The sequence below is a fragment of the Spermophilus citellus genome (genome assembly GCF_964194105.1).
Source record: "Spermophilus citellus genome assembly, chromosome: 2".
Taxonomy (NCBI): domain Eukaryota; kingdom Metazoa; phylum Chordata; class Mammalia; order Rodentia; family Sciuridae; genus Spermophilus; species Spermophilus citellus.
Genome location: NC_138183.1, coordinates 192,934,316 through 192,948,235, shown reverse-complemented (window position 1 = coordinate 192,948,235; position 13,920 = coordinate 192,934,316). Strand labels below are relative to the sequence as shown.

At 35.6% G+C, this 13,920-nt stretch overlaps 2 protein-coding genes across 3 annotated transcripts in view; one reads left to right on the top strand and one right to left on the bottom strand.

Moving 5' to 3' along the window:
* The window catches only part of RNF169 (ring finger protein 169), a 122,233-nt gene that overhangs the window by 69,938 nt on the left and 38,375 nt on the right, over positions 1 to 13,920 (top strand). The window lies entirely within an intron of this gene.
* On the bottom strand, positions 11,111 to 12,503 carry LOC308634589 (protein AF1q-like; the record flags this gene model as incomplete). Its single annotated transcript, XM_081268548.1, has 2 exons — positions 11,111 to 11,420; positions 12,483 to 12,503. 2 exons carry the CDS (start codon positions 12,501 to 12,503, stop codon positions 11,142 to 11,144), a joined length of 300 nt encoding a protein of 99 aa, XP_081124674.1. The 3' UTR covers positions 11,111 to 11,141.

Genomic DNA, 13,920 nt, shown 5'->3' with positions numbered 1-13,920 from the left:
GTCACTTCCTTGTACATGAAGTGGGACATTTACTCTAGCCATGTCTCAGCTTTCTGGTCTCTAAAATGTATTCCATAGTAGCTTGCTTGTTAAGGTTATTGTGAAATAGTGCTGGCACATAGAAATGTTAAGTATTAATTATTATTACTTGGAATTCTAAAAAGTCTACTACAAAGTAACCCTCACCATTGGTGCTATAAATATATTTGGATAAAAAATGGAAGATTGACAAAAGATTGTAGTTGGAAGCTGAAAAGTTAGGGATGTGAAGCACAAATGGATTCCCAGTTTCCTTGAACTTTGAGGAGTGAAGGCCTGTCTTTGCCTTTTAATGATCAACAAATTAGAACTCTTAATACTTGACCTAAGTGTCTTCCTCATTTTTTAACCTTTTAGATTGGCAGCTGAACATATGAGTTATACAGTAATTGCTGGTTCAATTTATGAGTAAACTTAAGTACCTACAATTAATTTAATATGCATTTCTTCATAATGTATGTAAGAATCTAAAACTGGTACTGAGATAATTTTAAATGCCTTATTCATTACATAAACGAGAAAATTAGAAAAATGTTATTTTAGCTTAAATGTTTCAGATATTCTTAATTCTAACATTTAAATATGAAGGTGTTCGAGAATTTAAAGGAAAGAGAATCATCGGTGTGGTGTCTTTAAAATTTTGTTAAGAATCATAAGAACAAATCATTTGCTTTGATGCTCTTTATGTGATTGTTCAAGTAAAAGTCATGGCTTTACCATGTGTGCCAGAGAGCATTTACTAGAATTTGAGGATACTGTGAAATTGAAGCTGAGAATAGTCCTAGTTCACCCATAGTACATTGTTTTTGTAGACAACATCAACAGTAGTCAGCTATTAGACCCAATAGAAATGGTAGTTGTTGATGTCAAATGAGAGCCTAGGAACCAGACAGAGGATACAAAGTATTGATTGCATTAGATACCAAAGTAAATCGAAATGTTTTGATGCTTATTTGATTATCTAATAATTTCATTATATTGTGTAGCATGATTTTGAAGTAGTAGACCCCAATTCTTTTTTTGTACTGGAGATTGAACTCAGGGGTGCTTACCCACTGAACCACATCCCCAGTGCTTTTTATTTTTTATTTTGAGACAGGGTCTCACTAAATCGTTGAGGTTGGCCTTGAATTTGCAATCCTCCTGTCACACCCTCCTGAGTTGCTGGGGATTATAGGCATGTGCCTAAACACCCAGCTCCCACCTCTTTTTTTTTTTTTTAACCAGTTTGTATTCTCCTTTAAAAAAAAAATATATATATATATATATATATATAGTTGTCAATGTACCTTTATTTATTGATACATGGTGTTGAGAATCGAATCCAGTACCTCACACATGCTAGGCAAGCACTCTGCCATTGAGCCACAACCTTAGCCCTATATTATTTTTATAAAATCCCTGTATGAATTTAAAATACTTAAAAATATCTTCTACTGAGAATAAGCCCTAGAAATCAACAAAAAATGTATTTAACCTGTTTATTGAGATGGTGATGTTTAGTGGGTACAATCTTATGGAATATAAGCATATTATTTGTTATATTTTCCAAAAATATATTGAAAATTAACTTAAAGCTTCCCAAATACTCTCTTTGTAAAGCACCCTAGGTGTCTGGAGTCCCAGTTTGAGAAGTATTGGCCCAGAGATGACTAGAAAGGGAAATGTGCATAACTCATAATTTACTGAATGTTTTCACATCATATTTTTCTAAGAAAAATCTGATATCATTTATTAGAGGAAAATTAAACAACATGGAGCTGTATGATCCTACAGTTCTCATAAGATAGTTTAGTATCATAGGTAGTAGACTATTTTACTAATTCAGATAAGAAAATGATTAGTGATCTTCTAGTCTCTAATTGCCATTGGGTAGCACTCCTCCACCAACCCTGGACTCAGGGCTCATGGTCAGATTGGTTACCTTTTATAGTGGAATTGATAGTGTCATGTATTTTTTTTTTTTGTCTGTTCAATTTCATCATTCACTTCAATAGCATTCTACTAGAATGTAAGCCCTATGTGAACAACTTCAGCTTCTTTGATCAGAGCTATATCCTCAGTACTGAAATTTGCCAGACACACACATTCTGGTGCTCTGTAAATATTTGTGAAACTAAATTTATTGTACACCCAGTATCTGGAAATAAAGGGTCCCTGATCAAAAGAAGCTCACAGAGTCTGGGAGAATAGAGATTTGGAAACAAAGAAACTGAACAGATAGTGTTATCCATGATAAATAAGTGGAAGCTAGAGAAGAAAACGGAAAAGAAAGGTGGGGATAGGGATCTCATGAAAATCAAAGAGCAATTAGTAGAATAGAGGAAAGGAACCTCGGGAGGTAAGAGGGAAGGGAAAGGGGAAATAGTGAGGAATGATATTGAAATTATATTATTATGTTGTGTTCATGTATAAATATGTAGCAACAAATCCCACCATTATGCACAACTAAATACATCAATAGAAAATTCGAGGAAAAGAAAGTCCACGATAGGTTAATGTTCTGGGTACTATTAAATGTATTTTAAGATTGGGTCTCATTTGAAATAGTGTGTGTGTATGTCTGTGTGTCTCTGGAGATGCTGGGGATGTGTTTACACACACACACACACACACACACACACACACACACACACTCACTCTGGAGTCCACACTTAGCATTCAAAAGACCATAATCAGAACTTGCATTTCTTGGGCTAAGTCCTTCAGTTATTTTTGTTATCAGCCAGCTTGTGAGGCTTGTTAATTAGCATAATAAATGTTATAAATAATTTCTAAATTTTTAATTTTTGTAATATTTAAACAAATGTAAAAATGAGAATAAAATGAACTTCCATGTATCTATAACCTAGATTCAGATTCATAATCAGTTGACAAACAATTTTTATTGTGAATTGAACATTATTCCAGATTCATGGGTTGTCTAGAAGTATTATATAGGCATCCATGCTCTTGTATGAACAGAGATTAAGAAAAACAGTGAATTTGGACCATTAAACCTTGTACAAAAATTAACTCAAAATGAGTAAAGACCTAAAACTATAAATAAGACAAAAACATACAGCAAAACTTCATGACATAGGATTTGGTAGTGATTTCTTTGATTGGGCATTAAAAGTACAGTCAACAAAAGAAAAATTTGACAATTTGGACTTCCCCAAAATTGTTAAAATACATCAAAAGACATTATCAACAAAGTAAAAAGAAAACCTACAAAATGAAAGAAAATATTTGCAATCCTAATATGATAAGGGATTATCTAGAATATATAAAGAACTCTTTAAAATTCAGTAACAAAAAACCCAACCTGATTCAAAGATGGACAAAGGACTTAAATAGACATTTCTCTAAAGATATCAAAAAGCCAAAAGACATAAAAAGATGCTCAACACCACCAATATTGAGGAAATATAAGTTAAAAACTACAATGAAATGCCAACTTCACACCCTTTAGGTTGCCTACTGTAAACCCCGAAAATAACAAGTGCTGGTAGGGACGTGAAGTAATTGGAACTCTTGTGTACTGTTGTTGGAAATATAAAATCCATGTGGAAAATAGTGTGGTGGCTTATTATATGATCCAGCAATTGTCTTTCTTATTATATACCCAGAAGGACTGAAAGCAGGGACTTGAAGTGGTAACTGTGTGGTACACCTGTTGTGTATACTTTAGCCTGCACAGGCTTCATAAATGAAGGTTCAGTTTTATATGAGAAATCCGAAGGGAGTTTGAATTAAAGTAACAGATTCTAATTACCTTTAAACCAGCTCCAGGATGGCGTCTCCTTCCTCCAGCCTCAAGCTACCTATTAGGGTAGCGAGGTTTACTGAAGAGGCCAGAGAGAGAGAGAGAGGGATAGAACACACCAGAAAGTGGACTTTTATTGGGAAACAAAAAATTCTGGGGAAAATCCCATCCAATGAAGATTAAGGGGGGCAGTGTCCCAAGGTCAGGTGCGACGATTGGGTCTTCAGGGGTAGTGGCCAAACACGCCTCCACACCGACAATCCCTCGGACCTGAGAAGGGTGGGAAAAGCTCTGGGCACAAGGATGTGTCTAAGCGCCTCTCGCCCAGCCAGGGAGGTAACTCAAATCACATGTGAGGACGACCTCCCACAGTACACAGCTAAAGTGTGGAAGTAACCCAAGTGTCAATGGGTGAGCAAAATGTAAACAATGGTGGATTATTCAGTTTTTAAAAGGAATGAAATCTTGGGCTGGGATGTAGCGCAGTGGCAAAGCGTCTGCCTGCATTCGCAAAGCCCTGGATTCAGCCTCCAGTTCCAAAATAAAATAGGAAAGACACATGGCACAACATGGAAGAATTTTGAGGACATTATGCTAAGTGAAATAGCCAGTCACAAGGAAGCAAATACGATGTGATTTCCATATAATGAGGTATTCAGAGTAGTCAAATTCAGAGAAACAGAATGAGAAATGTGGTTGAAAAGGTTGGGAAAGGGGACAATAGGAGGTATTATTTAATTAATGGGTATAGTTTTAGTTATACAAATGAAAAAGAGTTCTGGAGATGTTGCTGATGGCTGTACAACATAAAGAATATCAATAATAGTTAATGTGGTTACCTTTGGGTATTTTTTCACAATAAAAAACTAGAAAAAGTAATTTAGTGAGCACAGACTTATTCTGTGTTTGGCTGTTAGTGGAAAATTCAACTAGCTGATTACAACTAGAAAATCAGTTGAATTCAGTTACTAAAATATTGCCTTAATGAACCTATCATGCAAAATGTTTATTGTAGCGTTTAAAAGAATAGAAAGCTGATAGTGAGTTGATGATACTTATAGAACAGATTGTATGACACTTGAAAATTTAAGTGTGCTGTTAAAAAAAAAAATATATATATATAAACAAAAATACTTGTCATATATAAAGTTGCTATTTTCTGCTTTTTGGTTATAGTTATCCTAGTGGGTATGAAATGGCATCTCATTGGTTTTAATTTACATTTCCCTAAATGACTAATAATTTGAGCATATTTTCATGTTTATTTGTCTTCTGTTTGTTTTCTTAGATGTTATGTCTGTTTAAATCTTTTGCATGTTTTTAAATTGGATTACTTTCTTGCTGTTAAATTTTGAGATATCTTTTGTGTATTCTGGGTATGAGTGGATGTGAGTTTTTAAAAATTTTTTTGTTATTTTTAAAAATTTAAATAAATTTGTTATATGATAGCAGACTGCATTTCAATTCATAGTACACATATAAAGCACAATTTTTCATATCTCTGGTTGTATACAACAGAGTCACACCATTTGTGTCTTCATACATGTACTTAGAGTAATGAAGTCCATCTCATGCCACCGTCTTTTCCTACCCCTATACCCCCTCCCTTCCCCTTCCTCCCCTTTGCCCTATCTAGAGTTTATCTATTACTTCCATGCCCCGCTCCATTCCTATTATGAATCAGCATCCTTATATCATTTGTTTTTTTGGGATTGGCTTACTTCATTTAGCATTATATTCTTGAACTCTATCCATTTACCTGCAAATGCCATGATTTTATTCTCTTTTAATGCTGAGTAATATTCCATTGTGTATATTTTCCACAGTTTGTCTTTATCCATCATGAGAACTGCACTTTTGTATCCTAATTACCTCCCAAAGGCCCCAACCTCCTAATATGATGACATTGGGGGTTAGGTTTTCAAAATAGGAATTTTGGGGAGACAAAAACTTACAGTATATAACAGTGGTCAGCTGGTATTCACAAAGACACAAAAATACTTAAAGAATTTTTTTGACATTGAGATGGGCAAAGATTTTCTAGAAGGAACATGGACTTTCTAGACTTTATAATCATAGAAAGAAAAAAAATTATATATTGGACTTTGTCATAGTTAAAAAACAATCTGTCATTAAGGAAATAAAAAGAGCAAAGACTAGAAAAAATATTTGGAAAATGTGTATCTTATCAGACTATTTCAAGAACTCTTGTAGGGCTGGAGTTGTAGCTCAGTGGTAGAGTGCCTGCCTAGCATATGTGAGGCCCTGGGTTTGATCCTCAGCACCACATAAAGATAAATAAATAAAGGTAGTGGGTCCATCTACAATTAAAAAATATGTATATATTTTTTTAGAAAAGAACTCTTGTAACTACTGATAAGGTAATAAATAAATAATGAATGAATAATAAAATGACAAAAGGTTTGAACAGACATTTCACAAAAGAAGATATAATAGTAAGCCCATGAAAAGTCAGTGAACATAATTAGCCATCAGGAAATACTAATTAAGACCATAGGGACATTGCCTTATATCCTCTACAATGGCTAATATTAAGACTAACAGTTCCCATGTGTGACAAGAAAATGTGAGAATGTGGATCAGCTGGAGCTTTTACACATTGGTAGTGGGAGCCTAAAATGGTATAAGTGGCAGTTGCTTTATACATTTAAACATAGTTACTGTGTGATCCAGCAATTATACTTGCAGCTGTTAGGCCAACCAAAACAAAAACATTGGTCCATGAAGAGAGATGAATGTTCATAGCTTTATTTATAACAGCCCCAAATGAAAAAAAAAAACCCAATTGTTCAATACTTGAATGGATAAAAAAAAAATTTTTTTGGTATATTCCTACAGTGAAGTATATCTCAACCATATAAAGGGATATCGTAATAAAGTGAACACATCTCAAAAAAATATGCTGAGTGAATGAAATGTGACACAAAGGAATATATGTTATATAATTTTATAATAGGCAAAACTAGTCTGTAGTCATTAGATTGGTGGTTGCCTAGTGCTGAGTGGGTTAGGAGATTGATTACTGATGTGCTCAGAGGGACTTTTTTGGGTGGTAACAATTATTCTATATCTTGATTAGGCAAATATTTACATGGATATATACATTTGTCAAAAGCCATTGAATTATACATTCCATGTGTTCATTTTAGCATATGTAGATTATATGCCTTAACGTAGCTGAATTTAAAAAGTTAATTCTGGGCTGGGGATGTGGCTCAAGCGGTAGCGTGCTCGCCTGGCATGCGTGCGGCCCGGGTTCGATCCTCAGCACCACATACCAACGGGGATGTTGTGTCCACCGAGAACTAAAAAATAAATATTAAAAAAAAAAAATTCTCTCTCTCTCTCTCCTCTCTCACTCTTTAAAAAAAAAAAAAAAATAAGGGGCTGGGGATGTGGCTCAAGCGGTAGCGCGCTCGCCTGGCATGCGTGAGGCCCGGGTTCGATCCTCAGCACCACATACCAACAAAGATGTTGTGTCCGCCGAGAACTAAAAATAAATATTGAAAGGAAATTTTCTCTCTCTCTCTCTCTCTCTCTCCCTCCTCTCTCACTCTCTCTAAAAATAAATAAATAAATAAATAAAATAAAAAATAAAAAAATAAAAAGTTAATTCTAAGTAAATTGTAGATTAAAATGTCATATAATAAGCTCCTTAAAGATAACATGGGAGAATATTCTTATAACCTCATGGAAAGCAAAATTTCTTAAATGGTGTATAAAGAGCACTAACTATAATATAAAATATTAATAAATTTAACTGCATTAAAACCTGGAATTTCTTATCTTCAAAAGATGGTACCAAACTAGGTATGGTGGTTACTCCTGTAGTCCCAGCTACTCAAGAGGCTGAGGCAGGAGGATCCAAGTTTGAGGCCAGTCTCAGCAACTTAGTGAGACTCATCTCAAAAATTATTTTTAAAATAAAAAATTAGAAATGACAACCATTGTCCAGTGGTAAAGTGCCCCTTGATTCAATCCCCAGTACCAAGGGCGTGGGTGGAGAAGATAGTACTAAGAGTGAAAAAGGTAAATTTCTATGTGAAAGGGGGGGAAAAATATATATATATATACACACACACACACACACACACACACATACATGTGTGTGTCTTTTCATTTTTAGTCCATTTTTTCTTGCTATAATAAAATATCTGAGACTGGGTATTTATAAAGAATAGAAATTTATTTGGCTTTTGGCTCTGGAGACTGCAAAGTCTTAGAGCATGGTGTTGGCATCTGCCTGTTATTTTGTGAGGACCTTCTTGCTGTGTCACAGTGTGACATAGGGCATGACATGGTGAGACAGTAAGTATGCTATCTCTCTTCCTTTTATAAAGCCAGTTATGATACTCCACCCTTACGACTTCATCTAATCCTAATCTCTCAAAGGCCCTGCCTCCAAATACTATTAACATATGAATTTGATTAAGTTTCCAACACTTGGACTTTTGAGGAACACCTTTAAATTGTAGCATACTTAATATCTTACATGTCTGTGTATTTTTCCTGACAATTGACTCATATCCAAAGAATAAAACTTAAACTTAGTAAAAGGAAAAAACCAAACATCTAAGAAAGCGAAGATATGAATAGCCATTTCATAAAAGGGGATTTCCAAGTAGTAAATTTAAGATTGTTCTGTACCTTTATTTTTTAGAGAAATGCAGATTAAAATAATGCAGTACCAACCCACTGGAATGGCTAAAATAGGTAGTATTGGGTGTTAGTAAAGCTGGAAGCACCTCTTATTCTTCTACACTAGAAGGTCAATTCCAAGTAAATTGTAGATTAAAATGTTATATAATAACAAATATAATAAATCCTTATATAATCCATATAATCCTTATATAATCCTTATTTATTTATAGATAGCCCAAAACTAGAAACTATAAATTCATATTTGTCACCAACAGAATGGTTAAATTGTTTGTATACAATAATAGAATACAATAAAACAAAATGGGAAGGTATAAGCTACTGTTTGAGTAGGTTAATTATGGGTTAATCATACAAATAGAATGTTGTGTGATATAAGATAGTCAGTAAACATAAAACTTCATTTATGTAAAATTCAGAAATATCTAAAATGATTTTAGAGTGTTAGAAGCCAGAATCATGGTTACTTTTGAGTGAGGAAGAGGTGCAAAGGGGTACTGGTATTAAGCTATTTCTTTATCTGGGTGGTGGCTATGTATGTATATTTATTTTGTATAATTTTTAATGCCTTACATTTATGATTTGTGTGCTTTTCTGTGTGTATATTATATTTTGATTTTTACAATTTTTAAAAAATATTTTTTTAGTTGTAGTTGGACATAATAACTTTATTTTCATGTGGTGCTGAGGATCGAACCCAGGGCCTCTCACGTGCTAGGCAAGCGTTCTACCACTGAGCCACAACCCCAGCCTCATATTTTGATTTTTTAAAGTTTAATTTTTAGCTGGGTGTGGTGATGCATGCCTGTAATCCCAGCACTCTGGAGGCTGAGTTAGAAAGACTGAACGTTTGAGACTCTGTCTCAAAATAAAAAACAAAAAGGGCTAAGGATCTAACTCAGTGATGGAGCACCTCTGGGTTCAATCCCTAGTTTTGGCAAAAATAAATTAATTTATTAATAATAAGTAAATTTTTAAAATAGGCAAAGATATTTTCAGGAAATATATGATATTCTTTTTAAAAAAATTTGTAGTTGTAGATGGACAGCATGCCATTATTTTGTTTATTTTTATGCAGTGCTAAGGATCAAACCCAGTGCTTCACACATGACCGAGCCACAATGCAACCCCTAGTATTCTTGATAGTGTGGCTGAGTATGAGATTAACATATAGAAGTAAACTTTTTCTCTGGTAATTGGCACCTGTAAATAGAAGTTATAAAAATAATTCCATTTATAGTAGTGAGCAGCTACATTATATCTTCTTGTTTAGGTTCCTACTGCTTACATCTTATTTCTAGCTCCAGGACTTCTCTGTTATCTCTGCTACTGGGCCCATCATGGGAACTGACTCAGGCTATACAAGTTACTCTGAGGGATACTTAACATTCCTTGGAGTGAACTTTGATCGGTGGGATGTGGGAGCCAATAGATATATGCTTCTCTTTTTTGGTGGGTGGGGAGGATTGAATGTCTTTATTAAATAAATGAGTAAATAGCACAAATCAGCAATAATTTTGGAAGGAGTGGGAACAAGGTGTAGGAGCAGAATGTAATTGTTCATATTATGGTCTTAAGGTAGCTTTAGAATTGTGTATCAGGCTCATTGATTAGTAGTATTATATATTGCAAATGAGGAAGGGGCAAGACTAAATACTTAGGACCAAACCTTATGCTTTTTAGAAGACTGAATAAGAACCTTGCAAATTATCCTAATAGCAAGGTTTCTTCTTAAGATTTGAAATCTGATTTTTCTCAGCTAGAATTATCTATCCATAATTAGCAAAGTTGTGAGTAAGCTGAAGAACATCCTTTTGGACTTTGGAGGCTGACAAAAGGATCACAAGTTCAAGGCCAGCAACTTAGACCCTACCCCTACCCTGTCTCAAAATTAAAAAAATAAAATGGGCTAGGATGTAGTTCAGTGATAGAATGCCCCTGGGTTGGATCCCCAGTACTGCAGAAAACAAAGAATGCTTTTTAGAAGGAAAGAGCTTCAACTATTTCTGAAATGATTTAGTGCTTTTCCATATTTTCATAATGTATTGTTTCCTTGTTTTATACTTTTACCCCAATTTCTCTGGAGAAAAGAATGTATTATAAGAAGAAGCAGGATTAAAAAAGAAGATTGTCACCTTACATTTTGGAAATCATTCTGTTGTGGCAAATCATCTTAAAAATTAGAAGGTTTTCATTAACCCTGGGAAAAAATACTTAAATTTACAAAGGTTTGAGCAATCTTTTTCTTCTTTGTGGTGCTAGGGATCAGACCCCAAGGTTTCACATATACCAAGCAAGTGCTCTACCCTCTGGTTTGAGCAATCTTTGAAGCTGATTAAAAATGGAATCAAAACTGTCTTCCATTTTGTACTACTCTACTACTCCCTGATGTCTCCATAAAGCCTGTTTTCTGGGGTTAATAATCCAGGGGGTGGGGGTGGGATTTCTGTGATCCTATACTCCATTGCTTGAACCTTTTACTTTGATTTGAGGGTTTTTGAGAGAAACAGAGTAGATAGATAGATAAATAAATAAAACTCAACTGGCAGACTCATCAGCACTATCAACACAATAGAGGGAAGAGAACAAGATTAATTTGGGAAAGGAATGAGAAAGAAGAGGCTTGAAAGAGAAGACAATAAGGGCAAGGTGGTGGGAAAGAGAAGTCTTGGCCTTAGAGCAAGTCCAATTCCAAGGAGTGGGTGCTGGCAATGGGAGCTCTCCAGAAGTTGAAGGTGCTGTACTCTAGGAGGGTTTCGCCTTTTGCCTTTTTCTCATGTTCTACTCCTGTTGCTTGCCAGATCATTGTGCCAACACTGCTGTCCTTGATCTTGTAGGTGGGTGTATCTGACAGACCCAGGCCTTCCAGCTCCAACAGATCCAGTTCTGGTATAGGCGTCCTCCAGAAAAGAAAGGAGTGGTACTGGCTACTCACAGGGTCCCTCTTAGTTTCCTGTTATTACCAGCGTGTTCCAAAGATGGAGAGAGGGCCTCAGGGGCTCTGGGGTCTGCTTGGGGAAGGAGGAAAAGGAAGCTGCTGAGGTTCGGAAGGCTTTGTCCCCTCACTCCCTCTCCCTCTGCCCTCTCCGCCCTCTTGGCTAATTTGAATGATTATGCTTATCTCTCTCTTTTTTTTTTTTTTTTTTTTTTTTACCATCTTGTAATGAATTTCCTACAGTTTCTCATATTGTCTCTGACGGCTGAGCCAACTGTTGGCGCTACTTTGTTTTGGCTCTCTCTTTCCCTTTTATGCTACTACATCTTCAAGTCCTGTTTCCCGAGAAAGTATTAATGTATAAAATACCTTCTCAGACTGCTCAGGTCCCACCATAGAAATCACCTAAATCAAAATGTCAGTAGCTCTGAAGTTGAGTATCTGAAGTCAAGAGGTTTACTTTAAAATCCAGGCTCTTCAGTATTCAGTCTCTGTAACTTTGGAAATAACCACAGAGTCAACTTTTCAGGTATATAAAATGGTAATTATAAATAGATACAAATACAGTCCATAAGAATTAAATGAGATAAGCTTTATAAACTTAATACCTGGAACAGAGAAGATTTCAGTAAATAGTAGCTATTGATATTTCTTATTCATGTTTATTATGCTACTTTCTGACTCTCCCTGGAAGTTTTCAGTGTAAAAATACTTTCCTAGAGCCCAAGTTTTCATATCATTTGTTGGGGGTGGGGGTTGTACTGGGAATTGAACCGAGGAACACTTAACCATTGAGTCACATCCCCAGCCCTTTTTGTATTTAATTTAGAGACAGGGTCTCACTAAGTTGCTTAAGGCCTTGCTAAGTTGCTGAGGCTGGCTTTGAACTTGCCATCCTCCTGCCTCAGCCTCTCGAGCTGCTGGGATTATAGGTGTACACTACCATGGCTAGCAAAGTTCTCATATCTTTATAAATGACCACCAAGGAACAAAAAACTCACCTTCTACAGAACTGGGTTATGAGGATATAGTGAAAACAAACCTCCAACTCAGATTTGTTTTTTCCTGCTACACTCTCACAGCATAGATCACTTCTGACATCAAGCCTGTGATGCTTTTCCAGTCACCAAGCAAGTAATCAGTTCTACAGTGAATACCAGCTGGGTGTCCCCTAATTTATTTATATTTTGACAGAGTCTACTTGGAGATAGTGTCAGATTCCATATGTTCAGGGATCGATCCCCATGGATGCCTCTGGTTGGTTTGCCTATGCTTCTAATTGATCAGCTGTAAATTGCGGTTCCCAAAACTCCCTCCTAAAATAGTTTGATTATTTTGCTAGGGTGATTCACAGGACTCACGGAAATACTTACGTTAACCAGTTTATTCGAAAGGATATCATAGGGGGCTGGAGTTGCAGCTCAGTGGTAGAGCACTTGCCTAGCATATGTGATGCACTGGGTTTAATCATTGGCACCACATTAAAATAAATAAATACATAAATAAATAAATAAATAAATAAATAAATAAATAAATAAAAGGCATTGTGTCCATCTATGACTTAAAAAAATTTAAGAAGCAGAAAGGATATCACAAAGGATATAAAAATGAAGAGATACATAGGGCCAATCATGTGGAAAGGAATGTGGAGCTTCCATGCCCTCTCAGATATCCTATCCCACAGGAGCCTTCCTGTGCTTAGCTATTCAGAAGTTCTCTGAACCCTGTACTTTCAGGTTTTTTCAATCATGCTCATGTGGAGCATGATTGAAACATGGACAGTTGTGTTCAAATGTGAGTGGGCAAAAAAGGGTATGACGTAATGCTATTATACTACTTGGGGAAACTTAGCGAGGCCTGTTTGTTCATTCTTCTTGGCATTTCTGTGTAGCCTTTCTGGGTATAGGTAGGACCCCTCCTGAAATGGAGAGGTCTTTGTGTGGTCTACTATTAGACAAAGTAGGCAAGAGAATTTCTTTAGGGTCAGGTCCAACACAGAAAAGGTGACAGGTGGAGTGTATGGGGGGCAGGAGAAGGTCAGAGAGAAAGCGATTTTGATTTCTTGAGGCCTGAAATGCCCCAACATTATTCTAGTTACGTAGGAAATAACAAGGACTATGAGAGTTAAGAGTCAGAAAAGGACAAAACCAAAAAAATATATATCTTAGTATCTCACCCATATAGAAGAAAACACCAACATTATTCATGTGATGATTTAAATGGAGGGCTGGAGTTGTAGCTCAGTGATAGAGTGCTTGCCTAGCATGTGTGAGGCACTGAGTTTGATCCTCAGCACCACATAAAAATAAGTAAATAAAGGTATTATGTCCATCTACAACTAAAAATATATAAAATTTTTTTGAAAGAATAAATTCCAATGATCTCTACAAAAATTTTTAAAAAGATTTAAATGGATGAATGACTTTCACTTTTGTAAACTGTTAGCTTTGTTAAGATGATGATTTCTTAGCAGTGATTCTCCATTGCAATGAAGACTATGTTTTGCAACAAATCTATT